Source organism: Nyctibius grandis, chromosome 5, assembly GCF_013368605.1.
Source record: "Nyctibius grandis isolate bNycGra1 chromosome 5, bNycGra1.pri, whole genome shotgun sequence".
In the NCBI taxonomy this organism is placed as follows: domain Eukaryota; kingdom Metazoa; phylum Chordata; class Aves; order Nyctibiiformes; family Nyctibiidae; genus Nyctibius; species Nyctibius grandis.
The window spans coordinates 29,370,861-29,397,016 of NC_090662.1; the positions used below are offsets into that span (position 1 = coordinate 29,370,861).

General features: G+C 37.5%; 1 protein-coding gene across 1 annotated transcript in view; it reads left to right on the forward strand.

Annotated features, from left to right (window-relative positions):
- The window catches only part of CTTNBP2 (cortactin binding protein 2), a 90,440-nt gene extending 64,722 nt beyond the window's left edge, over nt 1-25,718 (forward strand). The window contains 15 exon segments of the mRNA XM_068402263.1: nt 414-689; nt 1,546-1,641; nt 2,043-2,122; nt 3,225-3,311; nt 3,395-3,494; nt 4,881-5,033; nt 5,297-5,484; nt 9,775-9,953; nt 13,592-13,797; nt 14,018-14,203; nt 15,748-15,808; nt 16,681-16,813; nt 18,742-18,843; nt 24,172-24,369; nt 24,372-25,718. Of these exon segments, the coding sequence (XP_068258364.1) occupies nt 414-689; nt 1,546-1,641; nt 2,043-2,122; nt 3,225-3,311; nt 3,395-3,494; nt 4,881-5,033; nt 5,297-5,484; nt 9,775-9,953; nt 13,592-13,797; nt 14,018-14,203; nt 15,748-15,808; nt 16,681-16,813; nt 18,742-18,843; nt 24,172-24,369; nt 24,372-24,410 (2,084 nt within the window). The 3' untranslated portion in view covers nt 24,411-25,718.
- The last annotated feature ends 438 nt before the right edge of the window (nt 25,719-26,156 follow it).

A 26,156-nucleotide genomic window follows, 5' to 3' on the forward strand; every position in this document is an offset into this window, starting at 1 on the left:
GTGCACTAGTGCCAGAAAATTCCTTTCTGCATTGATAATAAAAATGTGCATAACCACAATAAACTGAAACGTTAAGACGCTACCTACCATCTGCCTTAATTTATAAGAAATTAGTCTGTAAAGAGGAAATAAAAGATTAAGTAAGTTTTCTCTTGCTTCCTGTTATTTAAGCATAATAATACTGGTTTTTTTTTTGTAATATAAAAAAAGATAGATACCTTGATATTTGTTTTTCATCACTGCTCTGATTTTATGGTAGTGATCTGTGCTGCTCTTCGACATTTGCTTTTCTGTAGCAGGAGTTATTTTGTAGCTTTCCTTTGCAATATTAGATGTTATTGATCTTTAATAATGGGATTTTTTTAATTGAGTTTTACAGTTTTTCTCATTCTTGGTTTTCTGTTTTTCAACAGATGCTCTTAATGTACCTGTAAGGATTTCAGTCAGTGGCATTGAACCGGCCCATTGTGGTATAGAGGAATTTGATACAGAAAACACAATATGTGCTTTAAATATCCGCAAACAGACGTCATGGGATGATTTTTCAAAAGCAGTGAGTCAGGCAGTGACAAACCATTTCCAGGCAATTGCTTCTGATGGATGGAGGAGCCTAGAAGACCTGTCATTTAATAGTGCTGCAGAATCCAACATTGGCCTCAGTGCAAGCAGTATATTATCTGTCAAACTAGGTATCAATATTGGTGTAATAAGAAAGCAAAAATTGGGGGTTTTCTTGAATTTGTGAAATCTTGTAAGATAAAAATATCTTTAGATTTCTAAATCTTTTAAAACTTAGACTAAGACCAGTACTAGCTATGAAACTTTGAACAGTGTTGGCATGAAAATACTCTTTACTTTTAGATATGTGTATGGTACAATTCATTAAGCACTTTAATATCATCTCAGGGACCTTGAGGTCCTATGTTAATTAGTCCTTTACTCAATTTAGTACTGCAGAGGAGGGATCTGTATTACAGTTGAAACAAAACAAGTCAAAGCAAAACCCACACTACATCTTTACGGTACCTCCAGAATGTACAGTAAATCCAGACTGTAAATCTTGAGCATGAGTAGTTCTGTTCTACCTCTGTTTTATGTAACTTTACTTATCGAGGTAAAACAGAAAAATCTTTAAAATTATGAGAAATTGCCCAAAATGTGGTAGTAGTAGTAGTAACAGTTGCATAGGATACTGAAAATTCATGTGCTTCACCTTCAATTCCCTTCCCTCCTCCACCTGCCCACCACCCCAAAAAAAACCCTATTCACATTAGACTGGGCAAATTATTTTACTTTATTTTACACGTAAAGATGTAAAGACAGGCTAGCTATTAAACTTGTGTCTTAATTGGGAGAAAACATTAATATCCTCAGTCATGTATCAAATAATTGTACCATTTAGTACATGGGACTGGTTTGTTTGTCAAATTTGTCAGTGTGTGCAATCTTTGTAAGCAACTGAATATGCTTGAGCATAGGACACTTTATATAGATCAAGGGAATATCTTTTTTTTTTTTTTTTTTTTTTTTTTTTTTTCTTAACAGGAAACATTTCATGGTCAACAGGTCAGATTTTTTCCCAACTACCATGGGACTTCTTGAAGAAGAACAGAGCTGAGCATATCACAGTGTTTTTGTTTGGTAATTTTCAGTTCATAATTTTCAGTTTGGAATGTTCAGACACTCCATATGAAATACATAATTTGAGAATCATTTGCTACTGGTTTTGTTCTTCAGTGTTGCTTGATCCTCAGAAATATCATATCCAGTTAATTGTTTAACTAGATTTGAAAGAGTCTACAACATTTAGAAAAAATGCTGGCAAATAAAAGCCCTGCTACCTTTTTCAGTTATACAGTATTATCCATTTTACTTATGTCATGGATACTCATGCATCTTTCATTTCTTCACCATTTTAATTTACATAGCCTGTAATTTTAGGAGATCGCTGTAGAATACTGCATGAAAAGCATACGTATCCATCATACATGCTTATAAACATGACAGACTTAGAAAAGTTATTTGTGTATCTCTTTTTAAAGGACCTCAAGAAGGCTGCCTAAATAGTGTGACTTATGCATCTATGATCCATCTTCAGACACTTCAGAATTACCTCCGCCTGGTAGATACTAAGCTAGCTTCTCTCTGCATCCTATTTATACATGAATATACTTCTGTAATAGTGTTGACTAAAAAAACCTGATCTTGTACTCTATGAAAGAACGTCAGGACTTCTAAAAAATGAAATGAGATGAAAGCTGTTACTTTAAAATAAAGTTCCTTCTAAATCTTACCCCAATAAGTTTAGTCACATGAGGGCATTAACCTTCTTTAAATAGCTGCCAACTGATTAACTGAACTGCTTAAGAAAATATATTAAAAGCTCTGTGATATCTTATTTCTTTCCGAAGTTAATTTCATTCCACTTTCTGAGGGGAAAGTAAATTAGAATAACATTCATGTAAGCCATTATTTGAGACTTGAATTTTATTATTAGATTATATATATCTCTCCTGTAACTCTTACAATTTATTTAATACTTCAAAATGTAAGGATAGTTGGATAATATGAGTTAACTTTCATAGATCGTTTGTTTTAACATTGCTAATCAAATCAGAATTAGTTTAAAATCTGCATAATTTCTGCTGTGTCCTTGGATAGTATTTTATGTGGTTAAAAGAACAGTTATGTGCCATAGGTGTCTGCTGTATTCAACAATATTGCACAATGATGTTAGTTTATTCCCTTACTGACTTTTTAGAGATGAAGTAATTTTACAATTAAGATAGATGAAATAATTTTTATTCTACTGTATTGATAACTTGTTCCTATTTAAACTGGAAGTAAAGTCTAAGTCCTTAAGTTAGCAGTGACTGAAACTACTCTGATGATTTTAACATCATTCTGGTTTATCTATTTTAATTGAAAATCAAGAAAATATTTGTGACTCCTAAACTCATCCTTCCTACATTAATTTTTCAAGTTTTAATGATTGTTATAATGTCAAAATACATTTTCATATAGTTTTACAAATTAAGATATAAATTTATCAGTATATTTCCATATGCAAATATTGCCTATTTTGAAACTAATATAGGAAGGATTGTCAGCTCCAGTAGTGCAAAACAAAGAATTTTGTCTGTTAGATGCTGATTGTCTCATCTAGTTAAAAAAAAAAATCCTAGTCTATGAACTTTGAAGAATAATTTATTGTCTGTCTGTAGGTTGAACAGTACCGTAATGTCATTTTCCATGGTCCAGAAGGAAGTTTGCAAGACTATATAGCATATCAGATAGCGGCCTGCATGAAGGTATTAACACAAACATATAAAGTAAATTAGTTCATAAATTAGAGTATGCACTATTTGACCAAATCTGTAATTTTTCAAAACAGCAAAAGCAAGTGGCTGCAGGATCCACATGTGAAATCGTTAAAGTTGAAGTGGATGCTGGTTTCTCCAAGGAGCAGCTTGCAGAACTGTTCATCAATAGTGGTAAGGTTATTTCAACAGGACTGATTTTGGTAATTCGTAGGCTAATTTTTAATGGTACAAAGTAAAGAAATACATTAAAACATTTTGCACAGTGGGTGGCATGTTTTGATAGAACCCATAATTTTCCAGGTGCTTGAGGAATAACGATAAGAGTCTAAACTGAGGCAGAACTAAGTGTGACAGTCCAATAGGGAGCTCTGTCAAAAGTTCATGCCATTTAAATAAAATTAATAGTTCTTAATATCTTTTTCTGTCTCATTCCTTTTTCCCTTTGTTTGTGAGCCTTTAAAAGTTGATTGCTACGGTTCAGATCTACTGAATCAGAAATGAAGGTCTATTGTTGCCCTATTGTAGCTGTTCTAACTTTTTTTTTTAAAAAAAAGATACGAGAAAGGAAGGTATAATTACTACCTTTCTCTGAATAAAAGGAGCAGTGAAAGAGTTCTTAAACGGTCAGACCACTTGTTTTTGATATATACTTGTTTACTAGACACTTATGTGCGGATCTGAGCCAAATTTTGTCACGCAGGCAGGCAAATGTTAGTGTATGTGTGTATCTTTAGTACTAGCTTCAAAAAGTTCTGAAACAATGCAAGGCACAATATACTCAAGACAACTGTTTTGTTTAATATTTGTATTACAGAAGCATTCATCTGGGGTTTAGTGTTACAGGAACACTTGCAAAGGCTGTATCTCTTTTAGGCAATAAGACATTAAAATCAGGAAAAATAAAGGAAAATATCTGAAATGTGGAAAAAGGATATGTGTGTGTATATATATAAAATTTTAATGCCTATTAGGTTCAGGTGCTACTGTTTGTGCCTCAAACTAGCTCTGATTATTTGGGTGATTCTTAAAGATATTGAATTAAGTTTTGAAGAGAGGATAGTAGCAAACAAATAGGCAATCTCACAGAATGATTAAGTTTCTTATAAACATGGAATATTCTGAATCCTTTTAACACTACATGGTATAAAGAGTACATGTTAAAAGTTCAAGATGTATTGCAGCAAATGAAAGAAATGTTTCAAGAGATCTTTTCTGTCTTTTCTGTTGTATTTATTTTCAGTGTGCTGAAATTCTTCCGATCTATGAAGATTCCCCTATAGCCATTTCAGGAATTTATTTTAATAATATCTTTCCATTTTTTTCTTATTGAAAAATTTCTTATTTCTTATTCGTAATTTCTTATGATATTCTTTCCATTGTTTGATGTTATGCTTCCATTTTTAAACATATTATACAGTCTGTCTGCTTCTGTGAACAAGTTAAAAGGCAAAAAATAAAAAAAGAATGTTCTTTGTTACATTAGCAGCAGTAAAAGCTGTATACATAAATAAAAGTTAATTTTCATAAGTAGACATTAATGGGATTTCTGTATTTCAGCTTGTCTGGTCCCAGTTAAACAGCCTCCTGTAGGCAAGACAATCATTGTGATTTTAGAAAATCTGGAGAGAGCTTCTTTATCTGAATTACTGGGAGATTTTCTGGCACCTCTTGAGAATCGGAGTTCGGAAAATCCTTGCACTATTCAAAGAGGTATTTAAAGAATTTGGGATGGAGAAATGTTTTTACTACAGTACAGCTGTATTACATGACAAACAGGGAACTTAAAGGAGAAAAATGTAGTTTGTTCAGTTTTTATATTTTAGTGCAAACAGTTGTTCTTAACCAAATATAGCATGTTTTAAAGCTAATTTATGGTGGTTTTCTTTCTAATTATGTCACTGCTGCTTGCTTTTTTATGAAATCATGTCAAGGCTTCGAGTACTTCAGTAAAATTTCTTATGGTTCATTTTTAGCAAATGGAGTTTCTGGTGCCTTTTACTTTCATGAGAACTGCTTTGTACTGGGGACAATCGCAAAATGTCATCTTCATGGCTCTGACCTGCTGGTTCAGCAGCATTTCCGTTGGGTTCAACTTAGGTGGGATGGGGAACCAATGCATGGCTTGCTTCAAAGGTTTTTAAGAAGAAAAGTTATAAACAAGGTAAGAACTTGAATCAGCTTCGGCAATTTTGTTCATCACCAGGTCTGTGAAGTACGTACGATGGTAATGTCAAAAGCTAAGCAGATTGTTTCAGGAAAAGCATTCATTTCTGGGAAGATACAGGCTGTGTATCTGTAAATGTTGTGTTTGGTCTCATATAGGAAGGTGTGTGGCCACGATTGATTAGCGTAAACACACAGGTTGGCTTCAAATTATACTGTGGATACTTGCTTATCCACTGTATGAAAACATCCTTCAGTAATTTTTTTTCATCTTTTGTGTGAGCGTGATAGTAAGAATCTGTTCAGCAAATGTAAAATCCCTTTCTTGAGGAATTTATTCGATATATCTAAAATAAGATAGATATGTGTCCTCTGTGTATTGTCTAAATTTCAAGCATAAAAAGAATTTTCATGATTTTCAAATCAAAGAGGAAAGGGGTGAAAACACATCAGTAGGGAGGTTGTTTTGAGCCGATAGGCTTGCTGAAGCTGGAACAAAACTCCAAAAGAGAATAAAGATGGGAAGTCTGTTCTAACATGAATTAAAAAATGGAGGATGTGAAATGAAAAGAAAGATGTAGGCAAAAGCAGAATTGTGGAATTTTGAAAGTTATTTGGAAGAAAACCATTCTAGTGTGATAGCAGCTGTTGCAGACAGTCAGGCAGTGTTAGATGTTAAGAGGGGGAGTTTAATCGAAACAGCTGCAAAGGAAAATAATCTTGGCACCAAAGTTTTGAACAGGCTTAAAAAGGGAGATTGTTCTAGGAATAGAAAAAACTGTCAGTAGTAAAGAGTCCTGGTGTGGGACAACAGACCCACTGTCAGTTCTGAGTGTTCAACTGTACGTATCTTGGTTATCCTTGGGGGGGTCATCTCCTGTACCCGGTGCCACAGTACTCATCTATAAAAGATTACTGATTCAAAGAGATCCTGAAGAGGAAATGTGTGTAACTGAACATTTCAGTTACAATAATGAGGAAATTAAGAAACATTACTAGGTATTCTTTAATAGCAAGAACAGGAATACAAAATATAAAAAAAGAATCATGTGAAATGTATCAATGAAACTCTTAATAGACTACTTTTCTTAGATTACTTTTTTCAGGTGCATAGTTATTTATAATAGTTTTTTCTATGTGAAACATTGTTTACCTTTTTTCCTCATGTGCTTTAAATCTCTGAGTCCCTGTGGACATAGTAAGCTGGAACCATTATGAGTGGTTGTCTGGTGGAGGGTATGAATGGTTTCTGGAATCCTTGCAGAGGATGGGGAGGGTAGCAATTGTCTGTAGGCAAGTAGGTGGGTTGGTTGGAACTGGTATCTTGCAGAAAAGCTATAGTGCTGGAATGAGGTATGGGCCAGAGGACATTGCAATAAAAGTATGTAGCAGAATTCTCCTCCAGCCTCTTTAGGAGAGAGATTGTATTCTCAAGCCTACACTGGAGAATATCTAGTGATCTAAGCACTTTTGTAAAAGGACAGAATCACTTTGATCATGGATCATTCAAGATCAAAGAGAAGGACTGTCTTCAGTTGAGTATAAGGCCAAGACATACAGCAATGCAAACAATTGCAGAAGCAGTGGTATTCTGACTTGTTCACAGACAAAGGCTAGATCACACTTCTTCTTCCAAACTGCTTTGGCGACCAGAACTTGCAGCATCATGTAACAGATGTCATTGTCAGGCTATTTTGTTTAAGCTTAAAATCAATCCTTAGTCTCATATGTTAGAGTTTAACAATGTAATGGATTCCTACCTCTGACTGAAGTTGAACAGAATTTGGGTAGAAATCTCATTAAGTTTATTTTCTCTAAAGCATATATGCAGATGGTGGCTATGAAAAAAGCCATGTGTCTTCCTGTGTCTTCCCTAATTAAACAATGAATAAAAACGCCCAGAGTGGTAGTACATTTATTTTTTTAATACATACATGTGCCATATGCAAACTTAGATGACAGTTGGTGTGGGGCTTAAAATAGTGGATTCCAAAGTTAAAAACAGAAGAAAGATTAATCTGTTGTAAAAACCTTAGGGAAAGTAAAAGCACATTTATTGTTTGAACAATAGACTATTTCAAAGATCCTTGTTCTGTATTCTGATACCTTGTTTGTGCCTTAATATTCATGTTTACAGATTAAAAGCTTTTTTCCCCTTATTTTGGACTATTAGGATATATGTGAACAGTTTAAATATTTTTCTGTATTAACTTTCTGTTGTTCACCTGTAGACTCCGTCAAGAAGCTCTGGCTTCAGTGCTGGCAAATACTATCCCTAGTGCTTATTTCAGTGCTTCCTTTAATTCATAGAATCATAGAATCATAGAATGGTTTGGGTTGGAAGGGACCTTAAAGATCATCTAGTTCCAATCCCGCTGCCATGGGCAGGGACACCTTTCCTCTAGACCAGGTTGCTCAAAGCCTCATCTAACCTGGCCTTAAACACGGCCAGGGAGGGGGCAGCCACAACTTCTCTGGGCAACCTGTTCCAGTGTCTCACCACCCTCACAGTAAAGAATTTCTTCCTAATATCTCATCTAAATCTGCCCTCTTTCAGTTTAAAACCATTCCCCCTCGTCCTGTCACTACTTGTCCTTGTAAAAAGCCCCTCTCCTGCTTTCCTGTAGGGCCCCTTCCAGGTACTGGAAGGCTGCTATGAGGTCTCCCTGGAGCCTCCTCTTCTCCAGGCTGAACAACCCCAACTCTCTCAGCCTGTCTTTGTAGGAGAGATGCTCCAGCCCTCTGATCATCTTCGTGGCCCTCTGGACTCGCTCCAATAGCTCCATGTCCTTCTTATGTTGGGGGCCCCAGAGCTGAACGCAGTACTCCAGGTGGGGTCTCACGACAGCGGAGTAAAGGGGCAGAATCACCTCCCTCGGCCTGCTGGCCACGCTGCTTTTGATGCAGCCCAGGATGCGGTTGGTCTTCTGGGCTGCAAGCACGCACTGCCGGCTCATGTTGAGCTTCTTGTCAACCGTCACCCCCAAGTCCTTCTCCTCAGGGCTGCTCTCAATCCATTCTCCACCCAGCCTGTACTTGTGCTTGGGATTGCCCTGACCAACGTGCAGGACCTTGCACTTGGCCTTGTTGAACTTCATGTGGTTTGCACAGGCCCAGCTCTCAAGCCTGTCAAGGTCCCTCTGGATGGCATCCCTTCCCTCCAGCGTGTCGATCACACCGCACAACTTGGGTGTCGTCGGCAAACTTGCTGAGGGTGCACTCAACCCCTCTGTCCATGTCACTGACAAAGATGTTAAACAGGACCGGTCCCAACACCGACCCCTGAGGAACGCCACTCGTCACTGGTGTCCACTTGGATATTGAGCCGTTGACCGTAACTCTTTGAGTGCGACCATCCAGCCATTTCTTTATCCACCGAGTGGTCCATCCATCAAGTCCATGTCTCTCCAATTTAGAGACAAGGATGTCACGCGGGACAGTGTCAAATGCTTTGCACAAGTCCAGGTAGATGACATCAGTTGCTCTTCCCCTATCCACCAGTGCTGTAACCCTGTCGTAGAAGGCCACCAAATTTGTCAGGCATGATTTGCCCTTGGTGAAGCCATGTTGGCTGTCACCAGTCACCTCCTTGATTTCCGTGTGCCTCGGTATAGTTTCCAAGAGGATCTGCTCCATGATCTTGCCAGGCACAGAGGTGAGACTGACTGGCCTGTAGTTCCCTGACTATTCAAACTGTTCCAGAGGATAATCCTAGGATTAGGATGATGAAGACTGTAATTTGGAGTCAGATGAAACAGAAGACTTTTCTGGCACCAAATTATTTGCCTTTAACAAGGCATACTAAAAATTGTAAGTCTTAGAGGAAGATGTCTTTCTTTCATTGCTACTAAATCTAAAATCAATATGGAAATCCACTGCGAACATGCCTGGATCAAACATTCCTGTTCAGTGTGATTGTATGTTCTTTTATATGCCTCACTTATATCATATACATTGTATAGGGTATGGTAGTTGTCTCTTATAATCCTAATCTTAAACAGCATAGAAAAAGCACTGCTGCCAAATTTGTGTCTCAGTTTCCTACAAGAAAGTAGATGCATGTCAATTTTTTGATAAGGAAATATCTTTTAAAGTGTAGTTGGGGAAATAAGTTTTAATGCAACAAGACTTCAATATAATCCATAAAAAGGTTTGACCAGTCTTTGACTGTTCCTGATTTTCATAATAGCCATATAGCAAGAAAAAAACCCCAAGCCTTCTTGGGGTTTCAAGGAAAGTGTTTGCCGCAGAGGTCTTGTGTCATGTCAAACATATTTTCTCTCTGCAGTTCAGAGGCAAAGTACCTCCTCCCTGTGATCCTGTGTGCAAGATCATAGACTGGATTCTTGCTGTTTGGCACCAGCTGAACTCTTGCTTATCACGTCTAGGAGCGCCTGAAGCACTTATGGGACCAAAACATTTCTTCTCTTGCCCTGTCGTGCCAGGGCATGGTCAAGCGACAGTGAAGTAAGATTTCTGTTTCCTATTTGACAATGTTCAGTGCCAACGAGATACTTATTACAAATGTAGCAGTTAGGTTTCTTCCAAAACCCATGACTCACCAACCTTGAAAGTATTTTAGCAGAAGTTATTGAAAGTTTTAAACTTTTGTTTGATATTTAATTACTAGAAGGGAAGTTTTGAAAGATGGAAGTGGGAACTGGGTGTCTAACACTGGTTGAAAGTCAGTCTTCTGTTGTGATCTTTCAGTTATTTTCTGACACAGAGGCTGCAAAGTATTACTTATACTGGAATGGCTAATATTGCTCAACCCTCTAAAGGTTTTGTTCTTCATTTCAAGACAGCACTGTAAAGAAAGTTGTTCATTAGTGAACGCACCGAAATAAAATTCAAGAATTCTGAGCTTGAAAACTTGGTAAAGTTTCCTTTCGAAGTTGTATATGAGGGAAATTTGGAGAATGATTTCTCACTCTTTTTAATATCTGGTATTACTTTTAAACGTACATACAATTTCACAGATGTATTAGCTTATTAAATAAGGCAGATAGATACTTTTTAGCAATACACATGGTTAGATGTCCAGTAACATAAAAGAAGAATGACGACAGTTTTGTCTTTGGCCTACAATTGCATGAACGTCTGCTTACATTCCAACTTCTCTGCAAATGCTAGCAAGAAATAGTTACAGAATTTTAAAATATATTAATTTCATGCTAAGATGTTGCTTGGGTATATTAGAAAGGTAATGAGCCCCTAATTAAGATTCAAGCTTATTCAGAACTCAAATAATAATGTTGATTTCTGGAGATGCGACATTACTTTTCTCACTCCACTTCATAGCATTCTCCTTAATTGCCACTTCTGTTCCCTCTCTGACTTTTCTCTCTTGTACTAGTTTCTGCTGACCCTTCTTCCAGGGTCCTTTGCTTAGCGTGTGCTCTGGCTTTCTATCTTTTGTTCTCTCTGCAGATCTTGATACATTTTGCTTGTTCATTTTCCTTTTTTTTTCTAAAAGGACAGATTATATCCAGAGTAATTATCAAAGTCTAAATGTGGATGTAGCATTGATGAGAAATTTTATGGGTGCTGTGAAATAAAAAAAAGGAATAAAGTACACCATGCATCTATCTCCTGTCTCCCTCTTGAATCATGTCCTGTGACATGTCTTAATCATTTATTTATTGCAATGGCATTAGTAGAGGACAGAAAAACTATTCTTTAGATACCTTAATTATGCATTTCTGAGTTTGGATTTCTCCTAAGTGTAACTTTGACTGGATTCACAATGCTTTATTTTGAGCACAACTCCAAAATGTCTTTTACAGTAGTGATATGCCATCTGACTCCTCATTTTAATATAGTTTTTGTCCACTAATAAACAACTAAAAAGCACAGCTCCAGCGAGCACTTACTGGACTTTTAGTTTAGCAGCATGATGGCAAACAGTGTGGTCATATAACTAGCAATGAATAGGTTTAATTAGCATCTCACTGGTTGCTGTTATTTCAATCTAATTAACCACTCCTGTCATCTTGCCCCTCCTCTCCACTGTGCTGTTCTACTGCTTTCTGCATTTGTTAAAGCATCACTGAGTCAGTTCAATTCATTAAGACAGCAGACAGCTATCTACAGACTGGGTTTGTTCTGGGCTAAGTGTCGGCAGGAGGCAAGTGGTGGAAGCAGGCAGCTGGGAAGGGAGAGAGAAGGCGTGACAGGAAATGTTTTCCTCCTGTGCGCTGTTTCATGTAGCGTCACGTGTTTTGGAGAGGAAAGTGAATAAATGAGGAAGATTTTAGCTACGCTTTTTTCTTGATTTTGATCTGGGGAATTAAACATGGCATTCCAACAGGAAAGAGTTTGACTTTACAGCTCTTTGAGGGCAGGGGAGTGCTGTACCTTTCTTAAGTATCAGCTATATCAAAGAACTGGGGACTTGATCAAGATGAGCACAAACGAAAAGCAAATGTAGGACTGAATTTAAACACCAGGTTGGAATTTTATTAAGAGAGGATGACATTGTTCAGCCCATCAATTGTTAACTGTTAGATTACAATGGGCTCCGTTAATTTTATCTTTGCAGCATTCATTTCTGACCATTTATACTAGCAGGATTGCAAAATGTCAAAAGCTTACATAGGCAGTAATTGAGAGATAGAGTTCTTTATTACTAAAATGAAGGCAATTGTTTATTTTGGTAGCTTAACTCAGCTAGCAGAAGCAGACTGTATCTATATGGAACAGTATCTACAACGTTATGCTAAGGAAGCTTCAAGGTACATCTCCAATATGCATTTTACATCTTATTTTAATAACTGTACTGATTATTTTTAAGTAATGTAATTACTGAAGTAATGTAATTACTTAAGTACATTAAGTAATGTAACTTTTATCAAGGTTATACCAGCACTTTGTAGCATGGTTATGTATCATAAAAACTTGATCTTATGCTTCATAACTAACCAAAAATACATCTTATCAAATGATTCATGCATTCTAACTTTAAAAAAACAAAAACAAAAACAAAAGCAAAATAAAAAAAACAACCAAAGAAAAAAAGCCTGCATTTTCTTTGTAACCAAACAAAAAAGTCGTCATAATCTTTTGGGTAGTAAGATGGCTTCTGTGTATCAAGGTATCCAACAAAGTGGTTCATTTAAGTCAAACATTTTAGCCTTCACTTTTGCTGAATGGATTTCTGCAAAGCTGAAACACAGCTTTATAGACCTTTAATATAAACCCTCTGACTCTCAATCTTACCATCTTCCTCCCATAAGAAGCTATAAGGAAAAAAAAAGGTTGGATTTAGTCTAAAAAAGATTGTCTCAGTGTCTGTCATAGATGTGAGCTGAGCCTTAAGTCTGAAACTCCTAGCCTTTATCCCTTGAGAACTATAAGCTGTAACAAATAGCATTTATTTATTTCCTAATACAAATTTTTTCACTTCTGTGCTAAAACAACGTAATATTTCTCTCTTAGAAAAGCAGAAGTCCCACAGGAACCATATCCTTTTGAATCACATTTTTGTAATCAGACCCAGTTTCTAAACCTGACAATCTGGAAAATCGACGACATCCTGGAAGTAAAGTTCACCATAGATCAAATAAACAAAAGGGGAGTGAGAGCAAGGCAGCTGTACGAATAGAAAGGTCTTGTAAGCTGGACAGCTTTGGAAATGGAAGAATACTGGAAAGGGTGCAATCATAACTGAATAGCTCCTTTTTCTCCCACGCTGGCAGCAAATAGTCTATGAATGAACACCTGCAAGCATGGAAACTTCTCCATGCACTGGCAAAGGTGAAAGGGGATTTTTTTTGTATATACATGAACACATATCTTTCTGGGACATTCTTTCTTTTAGCCTTAAAATGAAAAGAATGTTTTGTAGTCCCTATCTGAAGAGGGAAAGCATCAGATGGTAAATAGTTTGCCAAAGCAACCTGAAGAAAGTTAGGTCAAATGATTTAATATAAACCAAACAAATCCTGCCTTAAATAAAATCAGTTTCTCTCTGAAATGGGATACAATAAGAAGTCTAAAATATATGTGCTTCCTGAAAATGCAAAATCTAATATGTTATCCAAAATAAAAAATCTTGGGGTTTGATCATTTTCTATGAAGTTAAGGGATTGTTGGTGTGCCTACAGGTGGATGTCCAAGTTATGGAATACTGTGATAGCTCCCAGAGTTCAAGAAGCAATACTCTCCAGAGCCTCTGTGAAAAGACCATCTGTACCAGGACAAGCAGTAGCCAAAAAAAATCCTAGCCAAGGTCAACAGGCTGTTGTTAAAGCTGCTCTCAGTATCTTGCTAAATAAAGCTGTTTTGCATGGCTGTCCTCTACCCAGAACAGGTAACAGTGGCAATGTGCAACTACTTGCCTTTCAGACTGTTCAAAGTGGGGCTTTTGTTGGATTCCTTTTTTTCAAATTTCCACAAAGCACAACTGTAGTTATCGTGGGAGGTGTGTGGTTAAAAGCATTTACAGTCAGTAAAGTAGTCATATAAGGTAGTCAAAGAAGAACCATTTGCAAGAGTCAGGTCTTGTTAATATTGTTCTACTTCTGTTTCAGAGTTCGATAATTATATAGCAGACTTTAAGGGAGGAAATTTTCCTTTATCTATGGTTTCGAGCTACAAAAATTGTAGTAAGAAAAGAGGTGAGAATGCTTCTTGGAGAAAAGTGAGCACAAGTCCTCGCAAAAAGTCAGGCCATTTATCCTCCCAGTCATGGAATAAGCAGGAGACAGATACTGAAGGTAAAGCTTTCTATTTTCAATTCTGAAAGAAGATGTAGGGGGTTTAAGCTGCGTAGATAGGAATCCAACTTTTCTTCTACATTATGAATTAAAAATTCTCAATTAAATGACACTCATGTTTATGTTTACCAGGAAAAAACTGTTTACTTTTTTTCCCCTCAGATTAGTTCTTTGTGAGGTATCCTAATTAATTTGTTTGTTTGTTCTAATGCCCTTCCTGTTGTCTGATAACAAGGTAGGCTTTGGCTCAGATGGTGGAAGATTGAGCAGTGGTTCCAACTCATATTGCATGGAATGATGCTCTATCATTCTCTTCCTCAATACCGGATGAGAGAAAGCTTCATTACTTGATTGGTTCTCCTTAGTTCTGCACCTAATTTACAGTATGCCTACTATTTTGGGGTTTTTTACACGTACTTTATAGTTTCACTACAATAATTTCTATTGTCTAAATCCAAGTAGAAATAAATGAATACATGCATCCTCAGATCATGCATCCCTTGTTCAATCTTACTAGATAAATTGAGTAGAATAATCTAGAAGCCCTGTAGTGGAAGAAAGGAAGGTCTTTGGTTTTAAATTGAAGTTTTTTGGTTTTCACTTTAATTGCAAAAAATAAATGTAAAAAATTCTGTGTAGTCACAGATACTGTAAAGTTTTCAAGAAGTTTCCACATCATTTTCAGTATGCTGCTTGATAAAGAACGCTTTACATGACTGGGTCTATGCATGTGTATAAATGTGAAAGTTATATTAGTAACTGACACTTTTGAAATGTCTTTTCACCTCAAGTTCATAAGCCATCTAACAAGCAGTTTACTACACAGGGATAATGTCTGGATATGTGCAGAAGCAACATATGATTCTTCTAAAAGTACACATCTGTCTAGAAGGAAAACTTAGGAATACCGTAACTGAATATATTATTGAACAGGAAAACTAGAGGACAAAATTAAATTATTTATTTTGCTTTGAGAAAATGAAGGTAACTCCTTCAGAGAGAAGAGTTAGGAAGGGATTTAGAGAGAATGAGGCTTACACACACACAGAATTTAGAAACGGTAAGATTCTAGCCTTGATTACCTCATGTATATAAGACTGAAATACTTGCTGCCTGGTACTTTGTAATGTTAAATTGAGTTATTCCTTTCTTCAGCTCTTGTTCAGAAAGAAGTCTGCTTTTTCTGAACTGCAACTCTGATGTCCTTATTTTGCTTGCTAGTTCTCTGAATTGTGAACTTATCTTTTCCTGTTGACAAGTGATTTCTCTTTGAGAGAACCAGTACGGGTGGTTTAGGTGCCTGACACGGAAACCTCATGTTCTGTCTTCCACAAAAGCTTGGGGAACTCATGCCCTGTTTGCAATTTTAGCAGTTCCTAATGCTGCTCTGAACGGTTTCAAGGGATGTATTCTGATCTTTGACAGACTCTATTGATATAATTAGCCAGTAAATGGGAACATATTTTCCCTGTTTATCACAGATTTTAGAACAAAGAAATCAACGCACATGAAATCACACTAATAAGTCAATCTCTTTTGTGCAGGTATAAAATCTAAGACTACGTTGCAATCAAACTGTAAGAAAAGAGCTTCTCTCGCCACAAAGTAAGTTTTAATTTCTGGTATTTGTAACACTTAGCCAACAGTAAAGATGATAAAATTGTGTTATAAACCAGCGCATTTGTATTTGGTAGTGCTTTGGTTCTACATCTGAAGAAAGGAATCCTTTTAAATTTTCATTTCTGAGAGAAAACAAAAGTTATGTAGTTTGATATAATTTTAGAATCCATTTCTGTAATTCAAACCTTGCAGTACTACATGTCTTTTTATGTAACAGAATAGTCTATGAGTTAAGAATATTATGTAACACTCTGCCATGAAAAGCTAACCATATGCTTTTTCACCTGGCATTATATTTTAAAAACTCCTCTGGCTCTTTTAGCTTACTGAATGGCAATTCAAAATGGTATAGTACACGCACTTTAGTCTAAATGATACAGAGCTTCTCTAAGAAGGTGTCCGAACTACCTCGAGGGAACTGCATTTGAGACTCTACTTCAGTCTGAAACTCAGTTCTACCATATTCACAGGCACAAAGAGCACAGAATACTTATTCTTCCAGTATGCCAGAGGTTTTTTTAGTGTTTGGAATTAAGTCCAAAAAGGAGAGTGGAATGAAATTGATTGCTCCATCTTAAAAAGAGCAGAGTTTTTGAAGATAGTAGGCAGAAGAATCCTTTGTTAGAATTTCAGAATGGAGAGAATCATTTGAATAGAAAGAAGATCTATTATGACATAACAACTATTGACAACTGTTGCTGTCACTGAATTAAATGTTATTTTCTTTCTGTTTGTGGTAGTAAAGGTCATTTGGAAAGAAATTACTATTTTCCAGGTGTGTATAATATTTATTTTTAAATTCTGTATCATAGCTTAATTTTAATTGTTGTCCCGGTTTGTTTTTTTTTTTTAACCAGATCTTCAGAGAAGGATCAATTGAGAACGTTAAATCTGGAACAAAGGCTGTCCCTTGGTTCTGATGATGAAGTAGATCTTGTGCAGGAACTTCAAAGTATGTGTTCCAGCAAATCTGAGCCTGATATAAGCAAGGTAAACACAAGGTTTTTAAATAAATTACGTCATTACCATATGCAGTTGTTTGCTATGTGTTTAAAATAAATTTTTAATTTACAAGCACTGCTTGAACTGAAGAAAACTATTAAATTATTTGGGCATAAGCCACAGTCAACTAATAAATTATACATTTAAGGGTAAGTGTTCTGGTTTAATATACATTATTTTAAATTACACCTTCACTATTTTTTCTTGTAGAGATTTTTGCAGTGGAGGCTGAAATTTATAAGTTCATAAATGCTAGAGACAATCTCTGCATTATTGCTCCCCATGTTATCTTTCATGCTATCGTTGCTTCCACTGGGAAACTGTTTGGTAGTCTTAAAGACATAGAAAGTTTTCCCTAATATGCATTGCTCATTTGGTTTGTTTAATGTAACCCCATTAGCCAGCTCAGAACTAGCTCGAAGCTCCTCTTCTGTGCAGGCAAAATGCAGTTTTGCTGCCTCAAGCATGAAAGAATGGATTGGCCTAATTCTTTTTCTTTAACAGTGGCAGAAGAGGGTGAAGGATGTGCTTGTAAGGCTCATGGGTTTGGGGCTAAGTTCTGTGCTGGAATGGGTTGTGGGTGGTTATGGGAGGTTGGAGCAGAGGGTGGAGCTCTGGATCTCTCTCGTTTTTCCTTCTACACCAAAAGCATCCAGCTCTCCCTGTGGCTGTAGCTATTTATTCTTTTCCTTCTTTCCTCCTAGCACAGCTGAAGTAGATGGCTGTGACAGCAGGCTGTGTTCACACCGGAGCAGCTGTTCCGTATCTCTTGAAACACAGATAGAGTCAGTCTTAGGCTATTGTCCAATTAGGCTGCGCATTTACATCCTCCAGGATCTTCCTGAACAGCAGTTCCATTAGTTTTGCTTTATTAACTATTCTGCTTATTCTTAGAAGTCAACAAAGTTTTTATTAAAAAAAGAAATACTGTGTTTGGGAAGATTTTTCAACCTATTTAATGAAATCCTTTATTATGGTGTTTTGTTTTGGGTGGTTTTTTTTTTAAAGTATTTACAGTACTTGCATGAGTCACATGCACCAAGCTGGCAAGGTAATCACTAGTCAGTTAGCAGGGATTTACCACATCTATCCTTGAAAGAATGTGATGTGCTTAAAGAAATGGTAACCAACTTAAAATTGTGTTTAATAACATGTAAAATGTAATTGCTCATTGTTAACAATTCAAGGAAATATGGGTTAGATAAGGAAGGAGATAGATGTCACTGTCTTTTGTTCAGTTTCCTCACCATGGGTGGAACCATCCATGGCTGGAATTTCTGTTGTTAGTGCCTAGTAGAGCCTTACAGAAGTGAGGGTGCTGTTGCATGTTTAATTTGTGTGATGTAATTTCAGGCTGCAATCAAAATAAGTTCTTCTACTCTCTAAATTGCCCTTGCACTCGAATATGTTGGTGCCTCTGTTACATTGGGATTAAGTACCTTTGCACTTGCAGAGTTGAATCAGATCAGCTTGCCCCAGCATAAAATACCTAGTTTTCAGTGAGGAGAGAAGGCTGATCAGACTCAGTCTGATATTTGCATGGTCACCAGGTTTGATGGAAAATAGGGAAGAAACATGGCAGGAGGAAGAGAAAAGGATCAGTCCTTTCTGTGATGTTCCTGGGACTGCATAAAATTTAATGGGAAACTGCCCTTAAGCTCCACTGCATAGAATTGCTCCGGAAATGTATGTTTAATCTTCCCCTGATAACAGTCGATGTGAAACCTCTCTCTTTATCTCCCATCTCCTACAAATGCACTCAAGAGTAAAGGAAAGATATTCTAATCATTCTTTGGATATACATGCATTGCATTGCACAGAATTACATGAAAATAAAATCATGACTCCAAAATTTGGCAAATTGAAACATCTGTGCTGTGAATAATTAAAGAATCGCCATATTCTTATCTTTTTAGATTACAGATTCTAAGGATGAGCTATTGATGTTCAATAACGCTCAGAGCAGTCCTGTATTTTCAGCAAGTGGTACTAACCCAAGTAAAACAACAGCACAAAAGGTAGGTGAAATGACTTTTGTAGTAGGATAGGGAAGGTGCCCTGATTTTCTCCAAAATCTGAATTCCTGATTGGATACAAAGAATTACTGTTCCAGTGCCCTGTTTATTACAAGAATAAACTGTCATGATTCTTAGGAAACTTGCTAGACATACCATGCCAAGTTTCTTCTGTGTATCTTAGTGGAAACTAAAGATTGATTAAACAATGGATGTATTGCTTCAGTTTTCGTGTTTACATAAAGCCATCTCCCTGGGCCAAGTACTGTTAACGTTACATTGACATTGCAAGTTATTTCCATCAGATTTTGAGAGAAATAAAAGCCCCAGGTTCATTTTTTTTCCCCCAATTAATGTTATTCAGTAAGTTTGCAAAAGGGCAAAACTTTTTAAAATTCTTGATGTAAAATTGCTGGCTCATGACTTGGTTTTGTACCATTTTGTTTTAGTGATTATCTAGATATATATCACTACAAACCACTGTTTTCCTAAGTGTTAGATACCTAAGCAGAATTGAGCTGCTCTGGTGTCAAAGCTCTCAGTGATAGAAATTTTGAGAAGACATGATCTTACCAGAGTTTGTGAAGAATAACATTTTCTTTTTTTAAAAGGGGATTCAGTTTCTTTTTTCTACCTGGCTATTTGTTGTAATATACAGTTGTCTTGCCATATTATTTATGAGAAGTCAAAAGACACCCTAAGTTATAAGTTTTGTGATTCTGTGAAAAGATAGTCTAAATGTAAACAAACTTTATTAACTTTTTTAGTAGGAAGATAAGCTGAATACTATTGAAAGATGTAATAGGTCCACTATCTTGTCGTCGTCTTTTCAGAAATTGAAATCGTTGTTTGTGGGTGCTAACTTCCCTACTAAATATGAAGACGAAATTATATCCTGCTTAGTTTTCATTCTTTGGATAATAAAGTGAAAATTATGCTTGCTCTGTTGTTGTACTTTTTTCCCTTTTCTTTCTTACTGCTCATGGTTTTGAACATCAAGAGAGCTGCTGAGCACACGGCTCAATTAACCTTAGCCAGGGCAGAATCTGTTGTCTGTGTTCCCTCGATAGGGGTCCTCTGGAGTCTAATCCAGACACTTTTATCTGACTGCAATAAATTGTTTCCTAGAGACACTCTGTTTTCTGCACGTACAATGAAGTAGCCCTGAAAATAGCTTAACTTGCACACCTAAGCATTAAAAAAGCTAAGTTGGATGAAATCACAGAATCACAGAATCACAGAATGTTAGGGATTGGAAGGGACCTCGAAAGATCATCTAGTCCAATCCCCCTGCCGGGGCAGGATTGCCTAGACCATATCACACAGGAACGCGTCCAGGCGGGTTTTGAATGTCTCCAGAGAAGGAGACTCCACAACCTCTCTGGGCAGCCTGTTCCAGTGTTCAGTCACCCTTACAGTAAAGAAGTTTTTCCTCAAATTTAAGTGGAACCTCCTGTGCTCCAGCTTGCACCCATTGCCCCTTGTCCTGTCAAGGGATGTCACTGAGAAGAGCCTGGCTCCATCCTCTTGACACTTGCCCTTTACATATTTATAAACATTAATGAGGTCACCCCTCAGTCTCCTCTTCTCCAAGCTAAAGAGACCCAGCTCCCTCAGCCTCACCTCATAAGGGAGATGTTCCACTCCCTTAATCATCTTCGTGGCTCTGCGCTGGACTCTCTCTAGCAGTTCCCTGTCCTTCTTGAACTGAGGGGCCCAGAACTGGACACAATGTTCCAGATGCGGCCTCACCAGGGCAGAGTAGAGGGGGAGGAGAACCTCTCTCGACCTGCTAACCACACCCCTTCTAATACACCCCAGGATGCCGTTGGCCTTCTTGGCCACAAGGGCACACTGCTGGCTCATGGTCATCCTGTTGTCCACTAGGACCCCCAGGTCCCTTTCCCCTACGCTGGTCTCCAACAGCTCTGTCCCCAACTTGTACTGGTACATGGGGTTGTTCTTGCCCAGATGCAGGACTCTACACTTGCCCTTGTTATATTTCATTAAATTTCTCCCCGCCCAACTCTCCAGCCTGTCCAGGTCTCTCTGAATGGCTGCGCAGCCTTCCGGCATCTCAGCCACTCCTCCCAGTTTTGTGTCATCAGCGAACATGCTGACAGTGCACTCTATTCTCTCATCCAAGTCATTAATGAATATATTGAATAGAACTGGTCCCAGAACCGACCCTTGCGGAACTCCGCTAGACACAGACCTCCAACTGGACTCTGTCCCGCTGACCACTACTCTCTGGCTTCTTTCCTTCAGCCAGTTTACAATCCACCTCACTACCCGATCATCCAGACCACACTTCCCCAGTTTAGCTGCGAGGATGCTGTGGGAGACCGTGTCAAACGCTTTACTGAAATCGAGATAGACCACATCCACAGCTTTACCATCATCTATCCACCGGGTAACATCCTCATAAAAGGCTATCAAGTTGGTTGAGCAAGACTTCCTGTTGGTGAAGCCATGCTGAGTGCCCCTAATGATCCCCCTATCCTTGATGTGCCTAGAGACAGCACCAAGAACAAGTTGTTCCATCACCTTTCCGGGGATGGAGGTGAGGCTGACCGGTCTATAGTTACCCGGGTCCTCCTTCTTGCCCTTTTTGAAGACTGGAGTGACATTCGCTTTCCTCCAGTCCTCAGGCACCTCTCCTGTTGCCCATGACTTAGCAAAGATGATGGAGAGTGGCCTAGCAATGACTTCCGCCAGCTCCCTCAGCACCCGCGGGTGCATCCCATCAGGGCCCATGGATTTATGGACATCCAGGTTGCTTAATTGGTCCCTGACCCAGCCCTCATCAACCAAGACAGATTCCTCCTCTATCCTGACTTCTTCTGAGGCCTCAGGGGTCCGGGGCTCCTCAGGACAGCCTCCAACAGTATAGACAGAGGCAAAGAAGGCATTCAGTAACTCCGCCTTCTTTTTATCCTCTGTCTCCAGGACCCCCACCTCATTCATCAGTGGGCCTACATTGCCTCTAGTGTTGGCTTTACCTGCAGTGTATTTGAAGAAGCCCTTTCTGTTGTCCTTGACCTCTCTTGCAAGGTTTAATTCCAAGGAGGCCTTAGCTTTCCTAGTTGCCTCCCTACATCCTCTGACAACACACTTATATTCCTCCCAAGTGGCCAGCCCCTCCTTCCACGATCTGTACACCTTCTTCTTCCACTTGAGTTTGCCCAGCAGTTCCCTGTTCAACCATGCAGGTCTCCTGGTACCCTTCCTTGACTTCCTACCTGTTGGGATGCTCTGATCTTGAGCTCGGAAGAAGCAGTCCTTGAACGCTAACCAACTATCTTGGGCCCCCTTACCTTCTAGTACCCTGTCCCATGGGATTTCCCCTAGCAATTGCTTGAAAAGGCCAAAGTTGGCCCTCCTGAAGTTCAGGGTTATGATTCTGCTAGCTATTCTGGTCCTGCCACATGAGATCCTGAACTCTACCATCTCATGGTCGCTACAACCAAGGCTGCCCTCAACATTCACAAATGACTTGCCACCCTTACCAACACATTTTTTTCATATCCAGATATTCAAAATGTTAACTATTTTCTGTCATTTTATTTAAAATCCAGAGAACAGTCTCTGCTGAACAGAAACAATTTAACATTAACATCCACATTTAGATATACTGCTTTTGAATATTTCTCTAAATACATTGATTTCAGACATTCCAAATCAGAGCTTCACATAGTAGTGATACCTGGATAATTTGGTAAGTCAGCTGACCTACCCCTTCCAACTGTAAATTTTTCCTAGAGATTTTTTTTTCCTTTTAAAAGTCCTCCTAACAATGTAAGGCATAACTATATTGACTTTGGAGGTAGACAAGCTTAGCTACCTTTGAGGTTTTTGAAGAACTTAGTCAAAAGATTTCATACAGACTAAAAAAAAAAATTATTTCCCATATCTTTGTGGGGAAATGTTGGCCAAAATGAAGGAAAAACAACCCAACCTTTTGCTAGAGGGGAAAGAGTTCTAATTGAATGACAAGCTTTGTTCCTACATTTAGTCATTACGACAACAAATTTATCAAAGAACTAGAAGAGCACAGTCTCAGTTTGGAAGCAGAAGTCAAACTTTTAGAGGCAATTGTAATGATGATAGACCTATGCAGCTGCAAGAACTGGTGTCTGGAAAAGAGTTTGAGATTAGAAAAGCATTCTTTTCTGAAAGTAAATAGAATTCTGTAGCTAACAAAAGCAATACTGCATGAGCAGAGGAGATTTTATCAACAGTAATGAGACAAATTACTTAAAAGGGCAACATATACCCATAATTATTTTTTGTAACTGGCTGGAAGAAAAAATGCTTTGAAGCATGTGAAGGAGAAAGAGAAAAATAGTAAGAGATGCAAAATCTTTGATCCAGGATACAAAGAAATTGATGGAATCGAGAATTAATAAGGAATAGACAGTGATGAGTAGTTAGTTTTCATGCCACCAACCTTTACATGAAGAGCAGTAGCTGATGGTGAAGAAGAACTTTTTAATATTGCTGCCCAGAGGGTGTTCTGGATTCAACTGGTGCTAACAGCTAAGGTCCTAATTCTCCTTCCCTGTCAGTGGAAAGGAAGGCATCTCTCATGAAAGATATATGTTAGTGACCATCATAAAATGGCTTAACTAACCTCTTTCTCCTTGACTATAAAGGAACAAAAAGTGACAAGACACCTGACTTTGGCATTTCAGGTATCTAAATTTGGGCAGGGTGAATATGGTCCAGTTCTTACGAATGTAGCTTCTTAGCATAAATAATTCGAGATGCTAAAATCTAATTTATAAGAAAGCTATCTATAAAATTATGGATTAAAATGTAACTATCATTTCAACTTCTGTTCTTGAAGTATTATTTTTGTCATGATTATTTTATGGCCTTGATGGTACAAAAAAGGTGGATATCTTTATTCAAGCTGTAAAGCTGATTTTTTTTTTTCTCATAACTACCCAAATCTCCATTTTTTCCCATTTAGCTGTGGCCGCAGCTGTCATTTTTCCACAGTAATGAAAAAAAGAGCATGTATTTTTTTTTATTTGGGTACCCCTGAAATTGAGACATCTGAGAATCAAATTCAAGATTTTTTCAGTGGCAATGCATAAACCCCATTGACTTATTTTGGTACTCTAAGGTGTTGATGATATTTCTTTTCAGTCAAAGAAGCAAAAAAGAGCCATAGTTTGTTCACCAAGTAGTAAGAAGCTGTCATATTAAACTGCAAACGATTGTAAATAACAAGGATTCCATGGGGCTGGTAGGGTTGGTTGGTTGTTTTTTCAGGTCAAACAGGAACAATTATTTATACAGAAAATGCTTTTTTTTTATTCATAGGATGGAATGTGTCCTCTCAGCAGCAGTCGCACTGTGGAAAGCAGCAACAGTAAATCAAAGACAGAGTTGGGTGCTTCAAGAGTTAAATCTTTTCTTCCTGTTCCTAGAAGTAAAGTCACCCAGCCTTCTCAGAATACTAAAAAAAGCAGCAGCAGTAATACAAGGCAAATAGAGGCAGATAATAACACAAAAAGAGATATTTGGAATTTGCACAAAAAAGAACAAATAGAAAAATCTAATAAATAAACCTGCCTACCACACAATTTTCTGTGTTCATATAATCTCTATTGCAAAGAACCAAGTACTCAAATATGTAAATATTTTTTTAAAAATAAACTGTTTCCCTGTAATGTAAAGTTTGTACAGGACCACAGTTTTATTTCTGTGTAAATCAGCTGGAAATTATATTGAATTAAACTTCAGAAATGGGCAGTTTTGCCACCTTCATAGATTTTTTTTTCTTCTTTTATTATGAAAATTGCTCATTTAAATGATAATATTCAGGGGTATTACCACAGGATTCTGTTTGTGTATATACTGTACATAACTGTATGAAGTTCATGTGTTTAACTGCATTCAGATGAGTTGCACAATATGTACAGCAATGGCTTAAAGCTATTGTACATGCATTTTAAAGATGTGTTTTTAACTTCACTCTAATGAAAAATTAATGGAATGTGGCAATAACTAAAATGATTGGAAATGCAGATCAATTACTTTCAGCTACAAGCCATATTAAATACTTTGATTTCCCCATCATCTGCCTGATGAATTGTGATTTTGCTTCTCCCAAGCTTCTCTTCATCTGTCATGAATTTCCGTTATAACTTTTATGTTTTAAAAAGGAAAGAGATTGAGAAATTAAAATGCAATAAAAGTTATTTTTCTCAGACTCTTATTCTTTGATAGAATTGAAGAAAATGTGACCATTTATTAGTTTTTCTTGTATACTGTAAAAACTTTTATATACTTCATTAGTGTTTTAAAAGTATCTGAGAAATAATAGTGTTTTACAGAAACAGATTTTACTGAAAAGGGATTTGAGCACAAGCTTAACTACAGTATTATCAGAGATAATCTAGTAGCGATAACATGAGTTACTATGTAATTATCAGTTTCTATTGTGGATTTAAGATGTAATTGCTGTGAAATGATACTTGAGTTGCAGTTAAAATTAAGTCTTTTTCATTTTTACCCCCACTACAGAGGTAGACCATGTTTCCACGAGGGAGAGTTTCTACGAAGGGAATATTTCCCCAGTCTCTCCTTACAGTAGCTGCAGTTACATACTTGTTAGCTGTAATAGTGTGGGAGTGCTCTCTGTCTGATACCTCATCTGGTACGCAGAGGAAAGTGCAGCGTTTTCTTGAGGTCAGGCTTAGAGGCCTTCTGATGGGCCATCAGGAGGTGGTTTTGAGAGCTATGGACTGTGACATGGTCATGCCTATAGTTTCCAAAGATGTGTTTTTCTGCAGATAAGCCTGGAAGAGGAAAGGATTACCTAACTCTTGCCTAACGCTTCACCTTTATATGTAAAACAGTCATCCAAAACTCATGTCAATAAAATTTTTGTACTGCATATTGTCTTTCTGTCTCTTAGTTTGTACGTGTGTGTTATCTCTGTCAATACAGAATATTGGAAGCTTATTTCTGTAATCATTTCCTGCATAGTATACTTAGAAAGTACCATGTCTTTCAGTAACCGCTGTTTTATTAAAACTTGAATGTCTTGTGTGATAGTAACATATAACTGGATACAGATGGTTTCTCTAAAGGTTAATTTTTTTTCTTTTTGCAGTAATTTTGGTGCTGAAAAATGGGATGCTACTTTTGCAGTTGGTTCTTAGCAGAATGAGTCAGCTGCAAACCACTGTAGGTCAGAGAAATGAGCCTCGGCAATTAGCATCCCTTATGTGCTGAAGCAGTGTGAGCAGTGCTGTGGTAGCTTGTGTGATAAGCTCAGGCATGGAGTCCGTGGTGAGGAG